Raw genomic sequence first — 26254 nt, forward strand, 5'->3', positions numbered from 1 at the left:
CTGGTAGTGATGTTATATGATTGTTTCTCATTTACCTCGGTATATATCCATTTAAAGTATGTGTTCCTTTCATGGAGTTTGCTTCAGAATAAGTTCTCGATCTTTAAAATGATCTCTTGTTAGTAAAAGAAAACATGCTGTCAATAAATTGAGTGTCCAGCTGGCTAAAGGTTTAAACAGGAAAAGGACATAAGAAGATTCTGTGGTAGGTATAAGATAAACATGCTCTTGTTTATGCTTTGTTGATATTCTGATTGTTTAGAAGTTTGAATATTTTTTTATACTAGCTTTCGGCTGTTCTTTAGAAAAACCAAACAATTAGCCCAGTCTATATGACGGCTTTGATCTTTGTTTTCATATTTGTTGTAAGAGGCTAAAAGTCTGGCAATTTATTGTATTTCATGCTTTGTCAGATCTTACCCCCTCAACACATGTTATCCACAGATGGTTTGGAGGGGAGAAAAAGAAAAGGCAGAGTGCCTAGAGTTTGACGTCTCCAATAAATTCCCAGGAGACTGTTTTATAAATGTCAGCATACTTGTGGTTGTTCATGCAGGTGCTTACACAGGACTTGTGGCCTTTCACCTAGCATAATTAACTTCCTTTTATTTAACAATGTTTACAATTTCTTTCCTTAACCTTTTTGTTTTTACAGAGTGCTCTTGAAGGAAAACTCAGCAAGTTGTTCAAACACCTGCTTGCCATGAGGCAAACACTGAGCTTCATACTTGCCCCAGGACAAGAGTCCTGTGAGAAAGCTCATCGGATACTACCAACTGCTTTTTATGCTAGATTGCTAAATCATGTGACTAGATGTCATCAATCTCTGGAGGAATGCTGCAGTGACTTGCTTGTTTTGACACTTATTGTACCATCTGCACCTTGGGTGAGTTACAAGTCAAGGCTTAATATTTTTAAATTCACTCATAAAAACTTGCTATTTTAGAAGGTTTCCGCAGCATTTTTCATGGTTCGGTGTTATGTTTATTACTTTCAGGTGTGTATGTCCTGCATGCATCCATGGGGGCAGAGAGTTGTGTTTCTGTGCATTTCAGATAATTAAGTTGAGCAAAGGTTGATTGTAATTTAAGTTCTTTATCAACATAAAATACTGTGCAATTATTTGTCCATACTGAGCTATACCAAAGTAATTTTGCTGATAAACAAGCATGCCTGAATGTGTTTAGTGGAGGAATGTAGAAAAAAAGAAAGATCATTCTTGGAACATTACTGATCCACAAGATTAATAATGGAGTATGGAGTTTATCATCTCTAGGTCACTGATGCAAAGCCAGACCCACTTAGAAATGACCAACCAGGACTATCTCTCGGCTGTTTTGCTATGGTCATCCATATGAAATAAGTTGGTGGTCTCAGGATAATTCCTGGTAGATATCATAAACACTGACATTTGGCATGCTTGTGGGGCATCTTGTAAAGAAGGCAAGGTTTTAATGTGCCATGGATATTGATCTACTCTTATACCCAGAAAAAAGGGTTTTAGGAATACTGGCAGGACATTTTGGGAAAGTTTGCACTTTGTTCGCACCTGCAATATTTAATTTGTGGGTACATATCAATCTCCAAAGCTGTCAATCTGACATTTTTCATGTGCATGAAAGTTCATTAAAGTGAACTACAGGCCCAGGAACCATCTAAAAATCTATGATTGTTGGACCATATACATGTGCTACTGAAGATCTGAAGATTAGGGTTGACCACAACCAGCAAACACATTTTTCAACATCTCTGTCTTTATCTATGGAACATGCTAAATGGTGAGAATTAACAATTTTAAAATGAATGTTAATTAAAATGTTTTCTAAACCCACTTCATTTTCCTGGCCTAGGCAGGGTGTTGGTGTGAGGTTATAAAAGAGATTATTGGTTCTATCACCACAGTTACTTTCTTACTACTGTAGCAGTCATTCTCATTAGCTGCTTAATAGGACAATTTTGTCCCTCTGCCTTTAAAAATATAGCTTAGAGAAGAATATACATAATGGAGTGATATAAACATGAGATTGGGAGTGTTGTATTGTTAACAATTTGGTGAAATCACAAATGATTAGTGTACTGTATAACTGGAAAGGCAGAATTCTCCTTTTCCCATAGTATAAAGCTCCAGCTTTTAGCATTGCAGAGCCACCAATAGATTAATCAGATTTTAAAGCTGTGATATTTTGATGTCTAGAAAAGCTGTCATTAGTACACGACTGAATTTTGTCCCTCCTGCGCCTTAGGCAGCAGCAACTTTGTTGGGGAGCTGGAAGAAACTTTTCTCTGGAAGGTTGTTTTTATTTTTAAAATTGTAGCTTTTTGAAGCTGTTGAAGGGTTTGATATGTTCAGACAAATCTTGAGGGAGATGAATTAAAGATAAATTGACGTGCTCATAGGCATTTGACAAATTGCAAAAGCATGTTATAAATTTGTCATTTGCCTTTCCAGTTTATCACATGGATACCACCTCCACATATAGGATTTATAGAATGTTTGTATAAATATATAATTTAGTCATAACATAGTGATCTTGTTAGGATAATTAGTTCCATGTTATTACTGCCCTCGCTGTTATGTAGCACCAAACTATTCTTTGTTTTGCTTGGCCCAGTTCAAATCTGATCTTGATTAAAAAAGAAAAATCTGGACTCTGATTGTGTGCAACATGTATCTATAAAATCTATGATTGACCCAAATACCGGATGCTTCTAGTTCATAAAGGAATGTGTACACCTCTCTTTCTACTGGAGTAGGGGCTGATGCTAAGTTTGCATTGGCTTTGCACCTTCAGGCTGTTTTAAAGACATGAATATATTTCAACCAAGAATAAATAACGTTTGTTGTTCTGAAGTCTAAATGGACCATTAAAATCTTGAAATGTACATGAGTTACAGCATATCCACATTCTTGGGGTTCCAACCTTAGGTGTGAGATTCAAGCTTTGGAAAATCACTAGCAAATGAAAATAGTTTAGAATCCAAAAGGGAGAACTGATCATCTGACTGGAAGGGGTACAGTCCAGTGTTGAGTCAGATATGGACAAGCAGGTTACCTTTTCACCTTGCTTACATTCCCTGACAAAAGACATGCTATCAATTCCCCCTTATTGGCATAATTCAATAATAGAGAACCAGATTCTGATTGTGAGTGAGACTGACAGTTTCCTCCTTGGGCTGGATGGTCCTACTGGCCATCTTCTAGATACTATGGCTAAATATATGCATTCATACAGGGAGTCATCTCCTCAGAGACCTCGGGGAAAGCCCATTCCTCAGATCTGGTGGCCCCAGATCTGTCTACATCACTGAGGAATATAAAGCACTCCCAGCAGTTGTCCCAGATACTTTTCAATAGTAGTACTGATGGGCCATGTAGAGTTTCAGGACACTGAAGGAAAGCTCTCTGAAAGCTTTGTTTCTCTCATCAACAGAAGTTAGCCCATTAAAAGATATTACCTCACCCACCTTGTATCTCTAGTATAAAGAACAAACATTTCTGGATGGTCATGTGGGAACTGCTGCAGCATCTTCACTATCCAAAGATGCCATATAGTTCCATGAACCGTTCTCTAGAATGGCTTCCATTTTGAATATACCATCAGTCCATGTAGAACAGACCTCTAATCCCAACTTTGATATCCTAGGAGCGCCTTCTAATTCTAAGATCACTCTATTGGAAGGGCTTTTGCAACTGGCCAAAACTATTTGATAGAATCCAGTTATGTATCTGGCTATGTTGAAAAAAACACCACAAACCCAAATTTACCAGCTACCCTATGAAGGGTTTGTGTTGTTACACAAGTATGCATCCGATGAAGTGAGCTGTAGCTCACGAAAGCTTATGTTCAAATAAATTGGTTAGTCTCTAAGGTGCCACAAGTACTCCTTTTCTTTTTGCAAATACAGACTAACACGGCTGTTACTCTGAAACCTGTTGTTACACACTCACCCTGCTCCCAACTGCAGCTGTCCAATGAGCAAAAATTGGCCAGGTGCATACTGCACTAATGATCAATTGATGGAGAACGAGATAAACTGCTCTGAAAGCTAAGTAGTAAGGCAACATTTTTTAATAAAGAATGAGATGAGAACGCAGGAGAAATTCAATCCAATCCATACCTAAGTACTGTGTTCACATGGGGTCAAATTTCACTCCCCTTGAAACTGCAGTAAATCTGACGTTACTCCAAAAGAATGACTCCAGTGCAGAACTAATAAATGAGTGATCAGAATCAAGCCCCTGTAGTATACAGTTCAGGAAAGCAATAGCCATAGTATGGCACACAGTACCCTGGAAAACTTATTTGTTTTATGGAATTTTTTAAAACCCAGATAACAACCCTTATAGCCTTATTTTGCCAGTCCATAACATAAAGCGAATATGGCAATATTTTTAATATTGAATGTGTGTGCATATAATACATGTTCTGTCTATTGTTACTCTTAATTAGCATTTTAATTATATGCTGAATAAATGAATTTGAATATTGTGATTCCTATCCCAAATATTTGTATATATAATTTAAATATTCTGAATATATGTTTTGAATTTGAAATACTATGTCGAGACTCAGTTTTATAGTTGATTAATTCTAATATCCAGCACCAAATTTGAAAAAGAGATTAATTTTCATAGTCTCCTTTGAAATTCAGGTGGCACATGCATTTTGAATTAGCACGGGAACCTCTAGCAATTTTTTTATCTATGAATGTTTGAATAGATTTGAGATATTTATTGCTTTCAAAATCTTCCTGTCTTCCGGTGCAGTATATAACATAAATCCTTCTGAAAAGAAGCAGCAGTAATGAGTTTCTGGTAATATTCTGTTAGTTTTGAAATAAATACGAGTCTATGAAGTGCTGTAGGACAAAACACACACAACCCTTCAAAGAGGAAATAAACGGATGATTGCATCCCACAAAATACCAAATATGTGCCTAATATATCTTCATTGGCCAGTATTGCCACTCATTGGCTACTAAGTCCTATTTATATCAATTACTATTAGTATTTAATATGAGAATTATACCTTGAATGATGACCACAGAAGACAGGATTAAAAGAAAGTGTGTATGGGAGAAGTTGAACATAATATAACTTCTGCTGCTAGGGATTTACCATGGGGTTACTCTTTACATTGGATCCAGTGATATATTACATTTTTATGAAAATTATACTCTTGTACTGACAGAGTTCAGTGAGATATTTATATGAAGTTGTTAATAAAAATGCAAAATAAGTAAAGCATCATTAAATGTTTGATATAAACTGCTAAAAGGAACTAACTTCAGTCTACAGTTGCCACTTCACAGATGATGGACCACTATATCTGCATCTACCCTAGACTTTTCTTAAATTATTTCACCATTGCACAACCTGGTGGTAAAAAGGGCTAGTTCTCTGTCTATTCTAGCACTCCCATCATTGATCCAACCGGTGAAGTTGCACCAGTGGTAGTGTAAGGGTACAAGCATCTAAGACAAAAGCTTTGTGCCTAAATACAGTGTAATAGCCTGTGTACTCTGTAAGATCACCCACTGTTTTGAGATTCATGCAATACTCAGATGGTGTGGATGAGTGAACCTATTTGAATTTTAGTGTTTAGACAGTTACGTGAAACCTCCTAACATTATCAAAATATATACAATATTCAATTTAATTGTTACATTTGAAATGAATAATCCAGGAAACAATATTGAAATTTTTAGACCATTGTGACAGAAAACAGAATTTTTCAGTAATTTGCTGTATAAAAGTTTTTAAAAAGCATCTCAAGCAATTTGTGCTCCTCCTGAAAGGCCACTGAAAGAATGGTGTTGTGTCTATAAAACTTGTATGTATCACTAAATTAAGAGAGCACTTTCAACAGCTGCATCTCTAGAAGTTATGGATTGTCATTGAGAAAAATACTCTTGGCAAAGGCAATCTTCTGCTTTGCTCTTCTCCTTTGAAAAAATATGGGTTTAACATTTGCACCATATCAAATTGTAACTGTTTACATCTGAAAGGATTATGAAACAATCTATTTTGTTTTACCATTTCATTACTTTTTTCACTTGCATGGTGTTGTCTTCAGATTTGACTCATGTGTACATTGTTATCTGTAGGAGACTAGTGGAAAAATAAGGGGCACAACATTCTGATGGAAAAGAGATCTAAAGTTAGACTATGAATTAAGATTGAGCTTTGGTTTTTTTGCTAATTATTTCTCTATTTTTAACCAGCATTGAAACATGCTAATCATCCTAAACATGAACAGTTAATCGTATAAAGGACATGAACATGATATATGACATCTGAATACAAATTGCCTTTTTGAATTTTGTATATATGATATACAACATCTGAATACAAATTGCCTTTTTAATGACATATTGAAATGACATAATGAAAAATTCCTATATTTTAAATGACAATGAAGAAGGGGATAAATGCTTTTAATCCTCTACTTTGTAACAGGGTTTGCTTGACTGAACAGGGATCTGATGTAAAATAGCTTTGCTGAAAAATAAGTCTAAATTAATTTTCTTACTACTTTATTCTTTCTCTGTTTAGGCAATAGATTATAATAGTTGTGGTCAGACTATTTTTATATGTACAGAATAATTCTCATGAAAACTAATTAACTATGGGACAGATGATGTGCTATAGGTGGTTCATTTTCAACACCGCTATTTCATATTTTCCTGTCTGCAAATTTTTTGTCTTCAGTTTATGTAATCCTTCTGTGAAAAATGAGAACAAAGACAGATCATTTTATTTTCAGCAACAAATAAAACATCTTGGAATTGAACATTTTCCAGTAAACCAAAATAAATATGAACACATTGCCACATTGTCTCCCCATCATATTAATGTTCTCTTTTTAATCTTTGTTTGTTATAGAGGCAAAATTAGCCGCTGCTTAGTTAAAGTTGCACTGAGATTTGCATTTAAAACAGCATTGGAGTCTGTCTTTCACACTTCAGTCACTGAATTTAGTTCCATAATTTAGCACACTGACTCTTCAGAGTGCAATTTAATTTTCAATGTTATTTGTTTTAGTAAAATATTTGCTAACTTTTCCAGCAGAAACATTTTAAAAATGATGCCTCTGTGAACATTTTTCCTGAGAGTCCTCATGGGTTTTTATATACTCACCTTCATAACATCTCAGACATAGGCCACTTTTGAAAATGTTCAGTTAAATGCAAAACCCGTCATTCTCCTGATTTGTCAAAACCATAATGACAAGCAGACTGAAGTGCCATGATTTAACATTTACTTATGTTTTCTGATGCTGCTCAGCTTGCCCCCCTTCTCCAAGTCCCCACTCCCACTCTTACAGCAGCAGCATCTTCCCTTGGACAGTCAGGTTAGACAGAAAGGAGCCCTGGTCCCCAACCCATGTAAGTCATCACTCACTAACCTGCATTTAACCCATCTCAGCTCTAACACTGAACCAGTGTTTGCATCCATTTTGCTGACTAGCTATTCTGAATGCAGAGTGCTCATATAAAACCTGATTCAGCAAGGTGCTTAGGCACCTGTGTAACTTTAAAAATATGAATAGCCTCACTGAAATTCACTGAGTATCTTGATTATTTAGTTCTTATGAATCAGGGCCATAGCTAGAGTTGCCAACCCTCCAGGATTGCCCTGGCGTCTCCAGGAATTAAAGATTAATATTTAATTAAAGAGTGTGTCATGTGATGAAACCTCCAGGAATATATCGGACCAACATTGGCAACCCTAGCCATAGCCAAAGTCACATCATGAGCGCATTGTTCCAAATACCCATCCCCTCTGTTTAATTTGTACTTCCTCATGGCTCCTCCCAACAGGTAAGGTTTGGCAGTAGGAATCCCAGTCTTTTCCTTTAGAGGAGTGCTCTTTTCTGGAAAACTATAGGGGTATGTCTACACAGCAGCTGTTTGAACTAACATGCTAAAAATATCAGTGTCAGTTTTGTAGCACAGGTGGTGGCTCGGGCTAACCAGTTAAGTGTGGATCCAGGGGCTTGGGTAGGCTTGGACTCTCAAGTGGTTAGGCTAATCCACTGCACCTGTTGCAGTGTCCTCACTGCTATTTATACTGTATTAGCTTGAGCAGAGCTAGCACGAGTCTGTCGACCTGGGCTTCGAGGCACGCTTCCAAAAGCAATTTAGACGTGCTCTAGAAGGCTTGTCAGATATAGAATTTACCTTTGCTTTGGAGTTGCACCCTTTAGCTTTCAGATCAATGGGGCTGCAAGTCTACCTCTCTGGCAGGCCACTTATTGCTTCCTGTGACTGTTCGGGCTGGGACACGCATCAAAGCCGAGGCAAAGGGTCAGTCTAATTAAAATGATAAACACAGCTTCAAGTTCCTCTGACAGATTTGTTAAGGTTCGACAGAGCAGCACTTCTCTCTAGAGAGTTACAAAATTTTTCTCAGATGTGGATATACCTCTGTGCATGTCCAAGCTGTGCTTGCCAGCTATATTCCCCCCCCAGTCTCCATTTCAGCCTGCCCCATCAGTGCCCTGTTGCTATAAGGAGCTTCAAGATGGTGGGAAGGGCAGATAGAGATGTGAAGACTTTTAGGCAACTTTGGCTGACAAACCTAGCTTCCACCTGCACAGTGGAGACGTATGTTGTATTTGGTGAAATTACAGTGCTACAGGTAGCCAGAGAGGTTTGCTTCATAAATCTCATCAGACCAGGCCTCCTGCTGCTGAACCTCATTATTTGGCAGTAGATGTGGGAGGGAATGGAGACTGAGAAAAACAAAGATACAGTCTGGATATGGCCTATGGAGTAGAGTGTTTCCTGTTCTCAAGGCTGCATTTAACAATTTACACTGAAGCGTGCAAAGCAGCAAGAATGAAAAAGAAGAGATGTATTTGGGAGATGTTTTAGGGGGACAAATGAAAAGCTCTAAAAACAGCCTGAAGCTGATCCGGAATATAATTATCAATATCATTAGAATGAGAGATCTTAGAAGCATATAAGACACAATAGCTATTTATCAAAAGTCCCTTTATTAACAAATTCACTAATCAGATAAACAATCTCACACACACTGAAATATAGAAAGAGAGTGCAAAGTGGTTAGCCTTATGTCTAACATCATTCTCATCTATCTTCTCCTGCTGGGGGACCCTGGAGTGTTACCTATTTTCTGCCTCTTCATCATCTTCATCACCAGGGTTGTCATCCTATCGTTGTCCAGGCATACTCCCCAGCACACAGGCTGGGCAACACCTTTTATCATGCGTTATGCTTACGCCTCTTAATGCTCATACATATACATAAGTATTCCAGCTCCTTTTTGCTTATTTATACTTCAGTAACCCACTAATATAAGAGTGCCTCATTTTTCATTAATTCCTTTTTTTATTCATTAACATTTATGTCAAATAGTTATCATAGCAACTTGTGGTCAAGCTAAAATTACCCAAGGTGTTACTATTGGTCATCTTTCAATATGAACTGATACATTGCAACGTATTTTCCAAAACATCAGCAATTAACACATCTTTTATTGTAACCTTGCAATTTACAGATATAGGGTCATTGCTCAGGTGAACTCGCTGAATATCTTACAGGCCTGAGGCCTGAAGGCCTTGTGTCACAATATTAATTAATACTTATATTTCATCTCTATATCCTAAATGTACTTTATACTTCACCTCTATATCCTAAATGTACTTTATCTTCAATTCTTGGCTACACAGTACTGCTTGACAGTTGCCTGAGTGGAATACACGTGGTCCACAACCACTTGAAACAAAAACAATTACTTACCTGTTCTGTAACTGGTGTTCTTTGAGATGTGGGTGCAGACATGTATTCCATTACCCTACCCTCAGTCTCCTCTCGGTCAGAGACTCAAGCCATCTGCTCCAGTGCATAAGAACTGAAGGGGGGCGGTCGAAGTGGTGCCACTCTTATATTGCCTCTGGAGGGTCCAAGAGAAGGAGTAGGGCATGAGCATAGCCCGCAACAGGTACTGCTGAGGAAAAGACGTCTCTGACTCCGGTCGCCATCTGAGTGAAATGCACGTCTGAACCCACATCTGGAAGAACAACAGTTGCAGAGCAGGTAAACTTCTACAGCAGGTTTTACTTCTACAGCAGGAGGTTGGGAAGGAAACCGAAAGTTCAGCCCCACTTCTCTTTCTGCCGCCCCCCCCCCCAACAAGTCATTTTGGGTTATAGCCCAAAGAAACTTATCTTCTCCAAAAACATGAGGTTGTGCCCATGTATAGTTGTGGAATAATGTTAATATGCAGTTCAGTGGTCAAAAAAAAAAATAAAAAAATTGCAGGCCACTAATAATAAGCAGCTAGCTCTGCTTATTAAATTTTTCATTTTCATCCTCTTTTGAAGCTATGAGTGAGCCAGGGCTTTTCACTCAGGCATGTGCTGCAGCAAGAGTGCATACTCATTTATAGGTTTGAATATTTATAAGCTTTGCTATTATAGTCATAACCACGGTATCTGACAGTCTTACAGTCACTTAACTAATTTATCTTCAAAACATCCCTGTGAGGTAAGGAAGTACTTTTATTTCCATTTTACAGATGAGGAACAGAAAGGTTAAGTGACTTGCCCTGGGGCACACAGGAAGTCTGTAGTGTCTGTAATAGACACTGTAATAGACTGCCGAACCAGTGGCTTAACTAAAAAAACATTCTTCTCAATGCCTGGTGTAGTTATGGTAGCTGTTGCAAGAGGAGCTCCTGCACTAGTGTCCATGGGTCACATCACTTAGTCCCTAAATCATAGCCATAAAAAACCTGCTCCCCAATATGACCCATTCTCCTACCTAAATGAGGTTGCCAGCAGTCAGGGGACACACACCATTCAAGAACTAAGAAAATCCATTCTTCAACTTGACCACCCAGTGAAGCAATAGAAGAGACCTACTCCACACCCAATCAGTCAGTTTGAGGCTACATATAGCCACCTTGCTGTGAGGAATGTTCACGAGGTGTAGGAGTGGGAAACCATGGTGAGTTGGGAATCACTTAACCAAGGATGGAGGGAACAGATGGCTTGAAGGGAAGATAAAGAGTGTGGAGCTGATTATTTTTTATGATTGGCGGAGATGCTCATGTTTTATGTCTAGATTAGAAAGCTTACAGCAACACAGCTGTACCAATCCAGGTGTGCCACTGTAAGTTCTCTCGCATAGCTGCTCTATGCTGATGGGAGAGAGCTGTCCTGTGGACATAATTAAACCATCCCCAAGGAGTGGTGGTAATTATGTCAGTGGGAGAAGCTCTCCTGCCAACATAGCGCTGTGCACACTACCACTTACACTGGTGAAACTTATGTCACTCCGGGGTATGTTTTTTCATACCCCTGAGCAACACAAGTTTTGTTGACAAAAGTGGTTGTGTACACATGGCCTTAGTTGCTTTATGAGAAAAGGTTAGCTTTGACTTTCTCTTATCTTTAAGCCACACTCAGTCCAAACCCTCTGCACTACAATGAATAACTATATAACAAGGGGCTTCTGGCTCCTGTTTGTCTTGAGTGGGGGAAATTTAGGCAATAGGCAGATCATAGAATCATAGAATATCAGGGTTGGAAGGGACCCCTGAAGGTCATCTAGTCCAACCCCCTGCTCGAAGCAGGACCAATTCCCAGTTAAATCATCCCAGCCAGGGCTTTGTCAAGCCTGACCTTAAAAACCTCTAAGGAAGGAGATTCTACCACCTCCCTAGGTAATGCATTCCAGTGTTTCACCACCCTCTTAGTGAATTTCAAAAGTAATTATTCAAAATGCAATTCATTCGATTACATTAGATTTCTTTCCCTCTACTTTTGAGTTTTCTATAGCATCCATCATTATAGCATTTAAGACCTTCCCAGGTAAATCAGGACTGCATGACAATATGCCTGCTTAACTTCATTGAGTTGCTGCCCCCCTTCTCTCCCCTCCCCTTTGCTCCCTGGAATGGAGGCTTTTCTTGGGATTTTTTTTAAATTTAATTCTTTCTCTTCTTTTCCTTCTCTATTAATCTGGTCACAGTGGGTAAGCTTTGTCAAAGAGCAGAGATTTGCAAGATGATCTTTCAAATTGGAGAAAGTCCAGAGAAGAGCAACAAAAATGATTAAAGATCTAGAAAACATGACCTATAAGGGAAGATTGAAAACATTGGGATTGTTTAGTCTGGAGAAGAGAAGACTGAGAGGGGACATGAGAACAGTTTTCAAGTACATAAAAGGTTGTTACAAGGAGGAGGGAGAAAAATTTCTCTTCTTAATGTCTGTGGATAGGACAGGAAGCAATGGGCTTAAATTGCAGCAAAGGAGGTTTAGGTTGGACATTAGGAAAAACTTCCTAACTATCAGGGTGGTTAAGCACTGGAATAAATTGCCAAGGGAGGTTGTAGAGTCTCCATCATGGGAGATTTTTAAGAGCAGGTTAGACAAGCACCTGTCAGGGATGGTCTAGTTCGGAGGTTCTCAACCTTTTTTTTTTTTGCGGACCACTTGGAAATTGCTGAGGGTCTTGGTGGACCAGTTAATGATCTTTCCAAATCTTGTTTGTACCATTAGCTAACTGTCATAAAGTGCTTTGGATAAAAGCGCTGTATAAAAAAATTAATAATAATAAACACTTTTTGTTGTACAGATAAAAGCACACAACTCATATTTTAATATCAGTAGTCTTACTTTTCTAATGTGATGAATTTTCCCCTCTCTCCCCCGCTGTGGCAGCCCCTGAACTGGGGCTGAGAAGGAGGGGGGTCTCCCCCTTTCTCCCCTGCTGTGGCAGCCCCCGAGTTGAGACTGGGAAGGAGAGGGGTATCTCCCCTGCCACAGCAGCCACAGAGATGAGACTGGGAAGGAGGGCTGTCTCTCTCTGACAGCCGCAGCCCTAGAGCTGGGGAAAGTTGCCTCTTTCTCTGGCTGCCGCAGCCCTGCACATCTCAAATTCCCCCACCCCATCTTCTCACCCCACTGCTCCCTCCCACCTACCCCCTAATCCCCCCAGGGCCACCACCTCACCTTACATGTGCGTCTTCTCCACGGTCCAGGCACCTAATTAGTGGAGGCTTGCCTGAGCAGTTCCGCTAGTGGACCTTCATTCTCTCATGCGTGGCTGCCCAGGTGCGCACCTTAGATGGAACTATCCATGGATCACCTGAATCGAGCTCACGGACCACAGTTTGAGAACCTCTGGTCTAGATAATACTTAGTCCTGCCATGAGTGAAGGGGACTGGACTAGATGACCTCTCGAGGCCTATAATTCTATGATATGAATCTGGTCAGAGTCTGGTTTAATGTAGCCACACTTAAAATTTTGAACCAAGAATAATTTGTTTTCTGCTTTCAGTTGTTTCATTCTGATACTTGTAAACTGCATTGACTCAGAGGAGTGCATCTTTCTGACATGGGGATACAGTTGCTGGTGTAGGTCCATTGATGGCTGAAGATCAGTGCTAAGGTCTGGAATTGCCAATGGAAACGAATGGCCAAAACAGTGAAGAGATAGGAGCACAGAGGTGATATGCTCATGGAAACCTTATTTCATTGAGGAGGCAGTCAGAGAAGTAATTTTAGCTAGTCCAAAAGCTCATGGCTGCAGAATCCTTTGTGGCTTCAGTGCACCCCTTACAGGGGGGATTACCAGGTGATACATGTGTAACCCACACACCTTCTGGGTTTGGTGTTCTGTCCCATCGAGACCACTTAGAGAGAGAGATTAATGAGTCTGCTCTACAGCCTTAGGTAAGAGCCAGCTGGCTTTTAGCTCATAGAGTAGAGTCTCATGCATTTAGCTCCAGAGGTCCCAGGTTCAATCCTGCCTGCCGATGACCAGGGTCTGTCAGTGTTACACGTGCAATGGCTTTCCCTGTCTTCAGCACCCATGAAAGCACAGTGAGATGCATGGAGACTCCAAGAGTCTCTGCTCCGAAGCATGTAAAAGTCTGTACCCTCAGCCTCACCCTCCATTGCTGTTCTACTGCTCATCAGTTCTGCTGCCTTCAGGGCCCTCTGCTTTCATGGAGGAGCATGATGAATGTGGGCTCAGTTTACCTTGGGAATTATAAAACTGGATTGGAATTGCCTTGAAATGGTATCTTTGTTGACTGAGAAATCAAGTTAGATAAATCACAGATCCTCATGATTGTCCCATGGCAATATAATGACATTGTTTAATATAACAACGATAGTGTACTTATTTTTAAAAGCCTTAAACATCATTTTTGCATCTGAAATTCATAATCTATTGTCCATCTGATGGCTATTTTGGCTTTATTGATTCGTAAGGTGTATCCTGGGAATTGTAGTTCAAGCATCTGTTAAATACTGGTTGAGAACTGATTATTCTTTATAATTCTTTAAATCAACTCCCCGAAGCCCCTATGAGAATCAGCATCCCATTATGCTAGACACCATACAAACACACAAGATGCTATGGGCCCTGAACCAAAGAGTTTACAGCATAGATTTGCTTTTGCTTTGCTTTTATTCATATAACTACTATGTTAATCGTTTTAATCACTCATAAAATATTGCAATTATATCATGAACAAATGTTATAACAGATTAATGTTTTCACCCATATAATTAAAAAATACAATGGCTTCAGTGATTTACATGATACTAATTACTTCAAGAAGTTTTGGCCTTTGTGGGTCATGACATCAGAGCCCTTTTGATGGAATTATTTCCTTTCAGCTTACTGCAATCTCTGTGTTATTTTCCATATGATTTCAGAAAGAGTCTTGCACTGTATAAGGAACCTAACAGTTAATTACATTATTTCTAATGCCTTGACGTCATATTTAAAATATAGTCTCGTACACTATACCACACTTAATATTGAAAAGGATTCAGCACAATTTCAGATACTTAGTAGTTTTGTGTGGCAGGAGTATTACCAGCTGACAATAGAATGATTACAAGATGAAGAGAAAGTGCATCTAATTATCAATTTCAATATAGTATAAAATAATTTCAAGATAGAGTAATAGTTTCCCAATTTACAAATGACAACCTCAGACTCTAAATACAAAAACCCCTAAGTCTGAATACTGTTTAATCATAAACTGTTCTGTTAGGACTTTGAAATTTTTTTCTTTTTCTGTTTTATACTTTGGGCTGTGAAAATTTTATTATCAAATCCCACTGTACAGTACAATACTAGCATGCCAGTACTGCTCTGGGGTAATTAGCTGTTTTTACTACTGAACAATGGATATTTACTTGGTGTGCACTGTTCATGGAATAAACTAATCTCCTTTAAGAAAGAAAAATGCTCCAATACTAAACAGTAAAGTTCCTGTGACTGTGAAATTATTAAGTGCCTATATCTTCCCCAGTGTGTAATATCTATTTCAGGGTTATTAATCTTAATCAATGCTAAATATTACTGTTTTTGTTTAAGTGGTATGGAGCAGTTATTTTGCATAAATTCTGTGTAATAATAATTTTTAGGCATTATGTAAGCCATTTTAGAAATAGAACTACCTCTCATTGAAACTCAATTAGGAAATAAGGTAGAGTCCCAGAAAGTTTACTGGGTTTTGGCTTCCAATGTAAATACATTACAGGAAACATAGGTAGTAGTGATGCCTATAGTTAAGCTTGCATGACACTTTCCATAAAAAGACCCTGTTTTCAATTTCTTATAACTTTACCAAACAGCAGGAGCTTTACATTTGGCTGAGTGGGAGAAAGGTGATGGGGGTGGAGGGATGGGGGGGGGGGAGGGGGATGTTTGCTCTGGTGTCAAGGATGTATCTTTGGCTGTCCATGTGAAAATCTCAACCCAAATTTGTCTAAGTTATGAGCATTTGAAAATCTCAATTAGCACCTGCTTGGTAGAAACTTGTTAGAGTTTGGCAGCTAAATTCCACAAAGATTCCATCTGTAGGAGATTCCCTGCAGTTGCTCCTCCATGCTGCCACAAGCTGCTATGGTGCCAGGCAAAGGAACTGAGAGCAGAAAATCTTTCCTGTGCTCTCAGTGCTCCCCCTGCCAATGACCCAAGCAGCAAAGAAGGGATAGCTATCTGACCAGAATGCAGGGAAATGAGGAGCTAGTGGACTGCAGAGAAACAAGGGATGGTCTTAATAAGACAGCTGAATACTGCCCTGGAGAAAAGCTACTATTTAATGCTGAGCAAGTCACTTAAACCAGTATGTTCACAGTTGGTCACTAATTGTGTGGTCCCCATTTTCTGGATGCCCATCTTGAAACTCTGGGATTGGATTTGCAGAAGTGCTGAGCACTGCATAGCTGCAACTGAAGTCAAATTGAGCTCTGTGCTGAACATATAAAATGGTAAGTGCTAAATGGAAAAAATAATATGTGATCATGTAATTAAAGACTGTATCATAATGCATATGCACAAGATAACTGAATTAAGGTTGCACAGGCAAACATAATTCTTGCATTTTCTAACTTTTGAGTACTTGAATTTGCAACCATAATGTTCTGGTAATGTAGTTTTTTGTATGTAAAGTACCAACTCATTCTCTACAATCTCAGAGAATGAAACCTTAGAGCCAGAAGGCTTGATATGTTTGCTTCTGTAGTACTGGATCACTGGAGTAGCCTTCTTCTTCACCTTTAAAATGACCATGGAACCAACCTTTTATAAATCAGGTTTAAAAAACTTTATTTCAGAACTCTTAAACAAAGCAGACTACCTATGTCTTTTACATTGTCTGTTTCAGTGTTTCTTGTTGAAGATGCACAGAACTTCTATGATGGTAGGTACCTCAGAAATAAGATGATTGTTAAGCAGTATAGTTATTCAGAAAAGAAAACACTTTATAAATATTGTATTTGTTCTAAAACTAAATTGGAATAACTTCTCTAGAAAAATCCCCGAATAAAGTTATATATATATATATATATACCTTTTACAGTGTGATCCTCCATGAAGAATTTAACATTTGTTAATTTGTCTTATACCATTAGAGCTTCAGATGTTAATACTATATATTTGAGGGACAAAGTAATTAAAATCTAATTTTCTTCTGGGTGTTGAGGAAATTGGAACAAGTGTTCATGGAAGTGGAGAGAGAAAAAATCCTCGGGTGCTATTTCTGTAGCAGGGAAAAAATAATTAGAATACTATGGTAATATCAGGCTTAAATCTTGGAAAAGTTGTTCATCTGCAATAGATACGGGGCTATTGATGAATGATCAAGGTAAACTAGAAAAACTGGTTTTATGTTTCTGTTGAGGCTTTTCATACATTTTCCTAAGAAATCTTTCATTTTGAGAGAGAACCCATATTCACACCTCCACTCCAGAATTTGTTCATTACGTGCAGTTAGGACTGTTTGATTAATTAATTGCCTACAATATCTCAGCCTAATTAATCTTCTAAGTAGCATTGTTTACTCCACTGAAGGCAAAATAGAAAAAGATATTGCTGTATTCCTACTGCTCAGGTTCACACCCAGCATAGCCGTCACATATTGTCCCTCCTCAAGTGACATTTTGGGGGATGAAAGTGTTTGAATGAAACTCTTTTTACAAGTCAGCCTTCCTTCCCCCATCTAACAGTAATAAATAAATTATAATGCTTCTACCCTAAGACCATAAAGTGCTGTCACCTAGGGGCTAGTGTTGTTATTCATGTTTTGCAAATGGGTAAGGCACCAAAAACTCGCATGACTTCCTATGGTCATATAGTGACTCAGCTGTGAAGAGGATTTGAAAGTCCTGACACCCAATCCGGTGTGTTAACTACAATAACATCCTCCTCCATTTAATTCCTCTCTTTCCTTCTTATGGTCCCTGTCTCTCCACATCTCTTTTTATTTGGTCATCATTGTCTGTGCTGTCTTGCACTTGGGATCAGATTTAGGTGCCTAAATCACAGTTTTAGGTGCCACTGTGATCCACAAATCCCCAGCTCAGCTGTGGCCTAATCTCACTCAGTGCCTAAATTTGTGCTGGGAAAGTCCCCGTAGATGCCTATGTTTCTGTCTCTGGGCACATGCACTGCAAGTGTCAGGATGCCTATCTCTTGCCTAAGCCTCAGCATAATCCAGAGGCCAGGCGAAGATAAGCAGGTGAATGCCTGTCTTCTTTGTGGGGCCTGAACTGGAAGGTGAGCTCAGAGGTTGTCTACTGGATTGTGTCCCATTAAAATCTGGCTAGAGGAGGAGATGACCTTATAACTTCTTTTAGCTCAATGGCTAGAGATGTAGGAGACCCAGATTCATTTCCTGCCTCTGCCTGATTGGGAGAAGGGATTTGAACAGAGGTCTCCCACTTCTCATTGAGCTATGGCGTAGTCTGTTAGGGGGGTGGGGGGGAGGGGGGGAGGGAGAGGGGAGTCTCCTTCAGTCTCTCCTGTTGAAGCTATTCCAGTTTGGATAAGTACTTAGGCTATGTCTACACTAGAGAGTTTATGGTGCCACAGCTGTACCGATGCACCTGCACCACTGTAAGATCTCTCATGTAGCCCCTTTGTGCTGACAGGAGAGAGCTCTCCAGTCAACATGATTAATCCACAACCAATGAGTGGCGGTAGCTATGTTGGTGGGAGAAGCTCTCCTGCCAACATAGCGCTGTGCACACTAGTGCTGATGACAGCGTAACTTATGTCGCTCAGGGGGATGGAATATTCAGACTCCTGAGTGACGTAAGTTTTGCCGACATAAGTCATTGTGTAGACATAGCCTTCCTTAGTCATTGTGCCTGAGAGAGAACAGTGAAAATGACTCTGTAACCTGGTGGCTAGAGCACCCACCTAGGAGGTGAGAGTCCCAGGGTCCAGTCCCCCAGCTAAAGTGATTCTTTGGATAAATAATTAAAGTAAATCAGATTCCACGGAAGAGATTGAGGGAGAACCCCCACATCAGAATATCCCATAGCGCTCTCCTGAGAGGTAGGAGACCTCGTGTTTACATCTTTTCTCCCTGTCAGGCAGGGGGGAATGGATCCTGGGTCTCCCACATCCCAGTTGAGTACTCTAACCACCTTATAAAAATTTATAAGGTGAGTGCTGCCACTTCCTTCTCCAGCTGTTGTGTGGAGTGAAGCAGGCACTTAACTAATTCCCACAAGAAACTGCTTAGGCACCTAAGCTCCAGGAGAGGGATTTCCAGCTATGGGTCACAAGTGACTCCCTGCAGCCAGACTTAAGCACCTCATTCCATGAGAGGAGTGAGGCTTAGGTCACACCCCTGTTGTTGGCATTTCCCATTGGCTAGTTTAGGCAGCTACTCCCACCCCTGGCAGGCTGGCTTTTGTGGATTTCACTCCTAGGCACCTCTCTCTCCCCATTCATTGTATGAGAGCCTAGGTGCCTAACTCAGATTTTGTGGATTCCAGTGTAGTTCCAGTGATTTTCTTGGTGCCTAAAAGTTAGGTGTTGCAATGCCTAAGCCCCGTATGTAGATCCCAGCCTTGGCCCTTTCTCTGCCACTTTATTTGTTGGCCTATTTCCTGCAATGGACCAGTCTCCCTCTTCTCACTTTGCCTCCATCCTTTCTCTCCCTGAACTTTATTGCATTCCCTGTAGCCCTATCTTCCTCATGCCATAGGTGCCTCCAAGGATGGAATGCTGCTGCTTAGGAGCAGGAAGCAGCTCTGCTGGTCATCTATTGCTTCCTGTTCCAGTGTGCTGCATTGAGATGCAGAGTGGGGGATGAGGGAGCCAACAGAGGGAAAAGTGAATCTTTGGGGGTAATGCCCATGAGTAGCGTTTGGTAGCTGGGAGAAGGAAGTGAAGGGGGAACCTTGTTCACTGGCTGCAACCCTGCTATGAGTGATGTTTCAGCTAGTAAGAGTGAGTGTGTGACAACGTGGGCATATGGGTCACATTTGTAATACTGACTGGAAGCTCTTTGGGGAAGGGGCTATCTTTTCGTTCTGTGTTTGTAAAGTGCCTAGCACAGTGGGGTCCTGGTGCATATTTTGTGCTCTTTTTAAAAAATAAATTTAGTTCCAAACAACCATTTTTTTCTTATAGTAGACTGTTTGGACTTTATAATTGTGTGTGGGTCTGTTACATCAGGATAATGATGATGCTGAAAGAACAATTTGTCTAGATTAGGTAGTGCTTTCCACTTCTGAACATCATTTGTTTGTTTTTGGGTCTGTTTTCTGAAATTCTTTAAGTGCTCTTTTAACCATATTTAATTAGACCAAATAATGCTCCATGGAGCACAGACACATACATAACTAGGAATGGAGTGGTGGGAATGTCTGCAAAAAAAAGGGCATGCAATTTAGCACAAGTTCCATTGGAGTATTAACATGCTGACGGTTTTTGATTATCTCTTTACAAAGAAGTAACCAACCATATGATCATTGAAAATTACTGTGGTGAAATATTCTGAAGATTTGTGAACCTTGGTTAAAAAATTAAAAAAGAAGCTTTTTGTACTCTTCCACAAGTTGCTGTAGAGCTTCATTTTAAAAATTATATAAATAAAGGAAGGATTAGAAAAGGGACTAAAAACAAACAAACACTATCATGTGGTGATATGTGTCTTCATCACTGCATAATTTACCTATAGTTCTGTGTAAAAGTAAACCTACACATGGTTATAGATTGATACAAATTATTATAAATACCACAGATTTCACACATCCCACAAAATGCTTAGGGCCAAATTATGGTTACCACTGCAAGGGTGCGCTGCAATGGCAAATAGTGTCTGGAGACTGGAGGTATTTTAGAACAGATCATAATAATAATGCAGCTGTGAGTGCAAGGGCAGATAGGGGAGATGAAGCCCTGCTTGCTGTACTAAGGAAATGGGTTGGGGACATAGGCAAGCCATAGCTTTCCTTCCCCCCCAAACACACTGGTTAGTACCTGGAGACTAGTGCTGGGACAGGGAGAGTGCCTTTTGTACAGGTGTAGTAAGTGCCCACTGCTTGAATGCACTTCATAGATTATTCGTCATTCTGCACTAAGCAGAATAAGGCTTCCAGGTCTGCTCACGCATATTCCCTGTCAGCCAAGTATCCCATTAACTGTCACTGTAAGAGATGTAAGTTAGTCTGTAACCTAGTAGAGCGTTTGTGGGCTAAGTTTTAGTCCAACAGTATTTGCTTACAAATGCTATTTCTGTCATGAATCACTAGCAGAATTAGGCTTAAGTTCCCTTCTGCTGTAGCAGAGAAATGTACATTTATGTGTTAACACCAAATTGTGTATAATCTTGTAAATCATATATTAACAGTACCACAAGACAACAACAAAAGAGGCTTTTAACCTTCAACCTTGTGCTGATATATCAGATGCAGACAGACTGGTTTCAAACCAATGAGCAGTTGCTTTCTGTTTTATTTGTCTTTTATATTGAAAGGTTATTGCCGTCCATGTTTTAAAAGTGTGTTACACTCTGAAATGTTTAAATAGGGATGTTTGGATTAGTGGTGTCTCCTGCAGATAGTATAAGGAGCTCAGCGGTTAAAACTCATTCCGTGTGTACAGGAGGTGCCTTGCATGTTACTGAATTATTTAGTCCTGCAGCATGTACTCTCTTTCCACATGTTTTGTTGAAACTTTAATGAATTCTAAAAACACTGTTAATTAAAGTGGTGGTTTGTATAATTGGAATTTGCAAATGTTTTACAGGTAAAACTGGAGTACTCCTTGAGCCAAGAATTCACGGTGGAGAATGTGCTTGCAATATTGCCTGCATTTCCCAAGGGTGCCCCTCAGCAACGGGCCAAAAGGGCTGCAGAAGCCCTGGTGAAAGCTTCTAATTATTCCAGACTAATGGCAATACAACAGGTGAGGGAATATTGCTGGGTTTACTGAAGTTTTAATTTTTTTTCTGCATGTGTAGTTTTTTTTAAACTGCTTTTGACTCCACTGAAGCTCCTGTTGTGTTGACTTTGTTCCACTGGCTGGTGGTGTAGCAGTGGGTGGTGGTAAAGCAGAGAGAATACAGGCACTGGGACAGGGGTGCAACATTTCAGAAAAGGCTCCTAGCTCTAGGCCAGCCAAAATCTGATTCTTAGTTTTGTTTTTCCACATGTGGCCCATTTGTACTTTCTGTATTTTTATATATACTAGATAATGTTTCAGTATAATGTCAATTATTTTACATTGAATTGTCAATATACTTTTTCAAAACATTTTTACAGCTTGTCTGATAAAGAAAAGTATTTCAAAATTATAAATAGCTATAGAACCAAGTATTTTTAATACCAAGCTTTATTTTGCATTGATCAAGGGAAGTAAAATGCTCTCCCATAAATAAATGTTACCACGTGTGGAGCATGTTTATTTTTTAGCCTCTTGTAGATTTATAGGTATTGTTGGATATGCATAAAAAGGATCCATTCAGGATCATTGCACTGAGTCTGTTTAACATTAAAATATATCAACAAACAGTAAATTCAAATATTTGAAAAAGATTGACTCCAACTCTCTGTAACAAGAGGGAAAAGATAACTAAAATTGTTTCCATTTTTTTCATATTGTCTAATGTTTGCAAAGCTGAAATTAACAATATGAGACATTAGCAAGTTCAGAATTAAGACCATCAGAATGTCAGTCTTCCTGGTCTGCCAAAGCTTTTTAACCTCACATCTGTTGAGAGCTGGTATTAATGAGACACTCTGTTATTTACACAGTCAATTTATGGATTTATCAAAGTAGATCCTGTCTAATTAATTAGATTTCATGGCGGTTCTGTGAGAAGCATTAAGAGTGCTTTAAGTAATTAAACTTGTGACTTGTTAATATTATGATTGGAATAATATACAGTCTGTTTTGGTCTGGATTCAAAAACTGAAGCATGAGTTTGATGAGGCAGTGTTTAAACAGTAAGCACTATTAGTCTTCAATATTATTTTCTCATAATAATATAGTAGAGTTTAGAGGTTCCAAGTCATAATCAGAGCCCATTATTGTAGGTCCTGTATAAACTCATAGGAAGAAACAGCCCTGCGTCTGTCTGGACTTTTATGTGTATGATCTGTGGAAGTTCCACACTATAGGCTACAATAATCAGATTTTACGGCTAGTAAGTTCCCGTTCTACTTAATATTAAAGAAACAAGTTATCTATGTTTGAGCACAGATTGAACAGGAAATGTGTAAAACGATATTTGAGGAGGGTTATAATACTTGTATTTACACCATAGCAGTTAAAAACAGCCTGAGAAACTTGATCTTTAAGCTTTTATGTATGCATTCATTTAATCTGAATTGCTTGTAATCTTATTCATGATTGCTGTGTGATTAAAAAGGTTGTTATTAAAAGGTTTAATTCTTCTACGTACATGGATGCAGAAACAGTATAGAAAAAGACAATGTGCGCCTTAACTTATCTCTGATGTTTAATGCTTGTAGATTTCAAAGAATTGCTGCACAATAGGAATTGGTTGAAAAAACCAAAGAATTTATTTATAACTTCAAAATTACAACAAAAGACATTTACTGTGGCACAGTATTATAGCAAAGTATAGAAAATTGCATAATGTTTTGATTTAGGAGGAAGATGCAAACGCATAAATGTTTTCCAGTTTCCCTAGCTTTAAACTTTAAATCTAGTCTTTTTTTCCCCAGTAGCTCTTTTGTGAGAGCAATCAAGTTATTTTGAAACCTACCAGGGAATATAATGAAAATTATATCAATATATTCATCTTTAATAGCAGAAGCTTTCTTATATAATTAGTATTAGTACTTATTATATTTATACCATTATGGATGGGTCAGTATCTAGATAGCATGAATGACTTATCTCTGATAATCCACCCTAGTGGTGCTCTTTCCGTACATTATTTATGTCATGGATCACATAACCGAGTAGCACAATGTTGAAGCTCTTCTTGTTTCTTAATATTTTGGAGCATACATGTAAGCTGCTGGGGCCTGGGCAGCCTATCTAGTGAGTGGAGCAGGACCTCGCCTGGTGGTTGTGGTGGCAGTTTGGGTAACAACAAGTCAAGATCCAGGGATCAGGCACCAAGGGTAAAGCCAGAGTCAAGGGGCCAAGTCAAGTTCAGAACTGGAGTCAGAAGTTGAAGTCTAAACTGAAGAGTAAGCTGGAGTCAGAGTCACGGATGTAGCCAAAGCTAGGAGTCAGAAATCAGAATGGATAGGGAGGCTGGGGCAGGAGGAGGAGTAGGACTTGAGCAAGGCAGCAGAAGTGAGAGCAGGGTAAGCACAGCTGCAGGCATGGTACACACTGAGCAGCTGCAAGACTCAAGTAGCAGACTACTGACTCTCGTGCCCAATCAGGAAGCACAACGGTTTGAGGGGGCTCACTGGACCCAGCTGTGCTTGCGGGGTTGCCTAGTGACCTTGCTGGGAGCCAGCTGTGCCCTTGCCAATACAGTGGCATCTCCAGAACTATCCATTATTGATTCCCAGAGAATTCTTCTCAAGTCTTTGAAGTATCTCCTTGTCCAACACTGACACTTACCATTCACTCTTGTCTGCTATTACCATGCTTTGTCTGCTGTTCCTAATACTGTAAATTTGTTACGACTCCCCTAAATATGGTATCAGCCTCAGATGAAGAAAGTGGTGAAAAAGAATTGAGAAACTGATGGTCAATTTATGATGTGTTTAGTAGCAGTAAAACTCAGAATACTACTGTGTGATCTGCTAAGTATAAACAAAACAATTAGTCCGAAAGGAGCAAGTCAAGGTCTGGAGGACAGAACTGTAATAAACTCAGGCCCTGATCCTGCAAACACTTAACATGTGTGCTCATTGGGACTACTTACATGCTTAAAATTAGCACTTAAGTGTTTGTGGAATTGGGGCCTTGCGGTGGAGTCTATAGATTGGCCAAGAATATAATCACAGCAATAGATATTGGTCAGTTAGTCTGCAAGAAAAGCAATGGAATCAGTTTGTATGTTAATTTCATGTTTTCCTTGGACCTCAGTAAGTGGATAATCATGAAGGGGCTATAATAAAATAGATACGTAAAGAAATTAGGTAGTTCAGAGAAGCACTCCCATGAAAGGATTAGAAGTCTGAGCAGTGTCGGCTCTAGTATATTTGCCACCCCAAGCTCCGAGAGCGCAACTGCCCAAGACAAAAAAAAAAAAAAAAAAATCGATGGCTGGAATGCTGCCCCTGAAATTGTGCCGCCCCAAGCATGTGCTTGCTTTGCTGATGCTTCGAGCCGGTCCTGAGTCTGAGATTCAACAGGGGCTAAAGTCTGAATTTGGTATTGCTTCAATGCCATTTACATTTTTAACTTGGGAGAAAAACATCTTTCTTTTGGTTGCTAACTGTAGCCAATTCCAATCCTTTGGTCTCCATTAAGAGAATTTTTTAAACTAAATTTCTCATGAAACTGTACAGCCTCAGCACATTGTTGTATGCAATGTTGTATCTGTGTATCTGGCCCCAGGATATTAGAGAGACACGGTGGGTGAGATGGTATCTGTTATTCAACCAACTTCTGTTGCTTTCTAAAGCTTGTCTCTCTGACCCACAGAAGTTAGTCCAATAAAAGACATTACCTCACCCACCTTTTCTTGGCTTCAGAACAGTCAGTTGTATTGATTTAGGTTCCAGTTCAACATGCTTAACATTTGCATGTGCTTAAAATTAGGCACCTTTCCTAAATGGGCATGCTGTCCTGACCGGAGGTCTAAATATGTAATTCAAAACATTTTAAAAAATTATTTCATATTCGTTGTTCTTAAACCAGTCATTGCAAAATGTGTTTTGCTGAAATCATTTGTTACAAGAATGATTTTACTGTAAGAAGAAAACTACATACACTTTCTCATGAGTGCATCTGATCGATATTTCTGAATGCCAAAACACCTGATCAAATCCTTTAAATCCTTGTCCTTGGACTGGTGTTATATGGGGATGTGGTATAATCAGTGGTGATCTGGAGCTGGTTCGCACCGGTTCATGTGAACCGGTTGTTAAATTCAGAAGCCGGTTTAGAACTGGTTGTTAAGGGCTGGGCAAACTGCAGCCTGCGGGCCACATCTGGCCTGCAGGACCATCCTATCCGGCCCGCCTGAGCTCCCGGCTGGGGAGGCTCCTCTTGAGAATCCCTTTTTACTCACCTGGCGGCACTCCGGGTCCTTGGCAGCACCCCTGCACCTGAGACAGAATTAATTATCTAGACCATTCCTTACAGGTGTTTGTCTAACCTGCTCTTAAGAATCTCCAATGATGGAGATTCCACAACCTCCATTATTGCCTTTATTATTTATGATGCTATGTAAATAATACTAAAATATTCAATATTTTGACATTGAATTATGTAACAGAATGCTCTATTACTAACAAGAAACAGTAGAAAAAAATAACAATCCAGATGTACAACTCTCCAGAAACACTTGGGTTT

The 26254-nt window shown here is 39.4% G+C and overlaps 1 protein-coding gene across 1 annotated transcript in view; it reads left to right on the top strand.

Moving 5' to 3' along the window:
* Positions 1-26254, top strand: part of LOC311520576 (uncharacterized protein) — a gene marked incomplete at its 5' end in the record, with an annotated part of 111641 nt that overhangs the window by 53843 nt on the left and 31544 nt on the right. Inside the window, 2 exons of the mRNA XM_084628132.1 lie at positions 656-886; positions 21548-21706. Of these exons, the coding sequence (XP_084484258.1) occupies positions 656-886; positions 21548-21706 (390 nt within the window). The remainder of the gene's footprint in view (positions 1-655; positions 887-21547; positions 21707-26254) is intronic.

The sequence above is a fragment of the Lepidochelys olivacea genome (genome assembly GCF_965140295.1).
Source record: "Lepidochelys olivacea isolate rLepOli2 genome assembly, chromosome: 5".
In the NCBI taxonomy this organism is placed as follows: domain Eukaryota; kingdom Metazoa; phylum Chordata; order Testudines; family Cheloniidae; genus Lepidochelys; species Lepidochelys olivacea.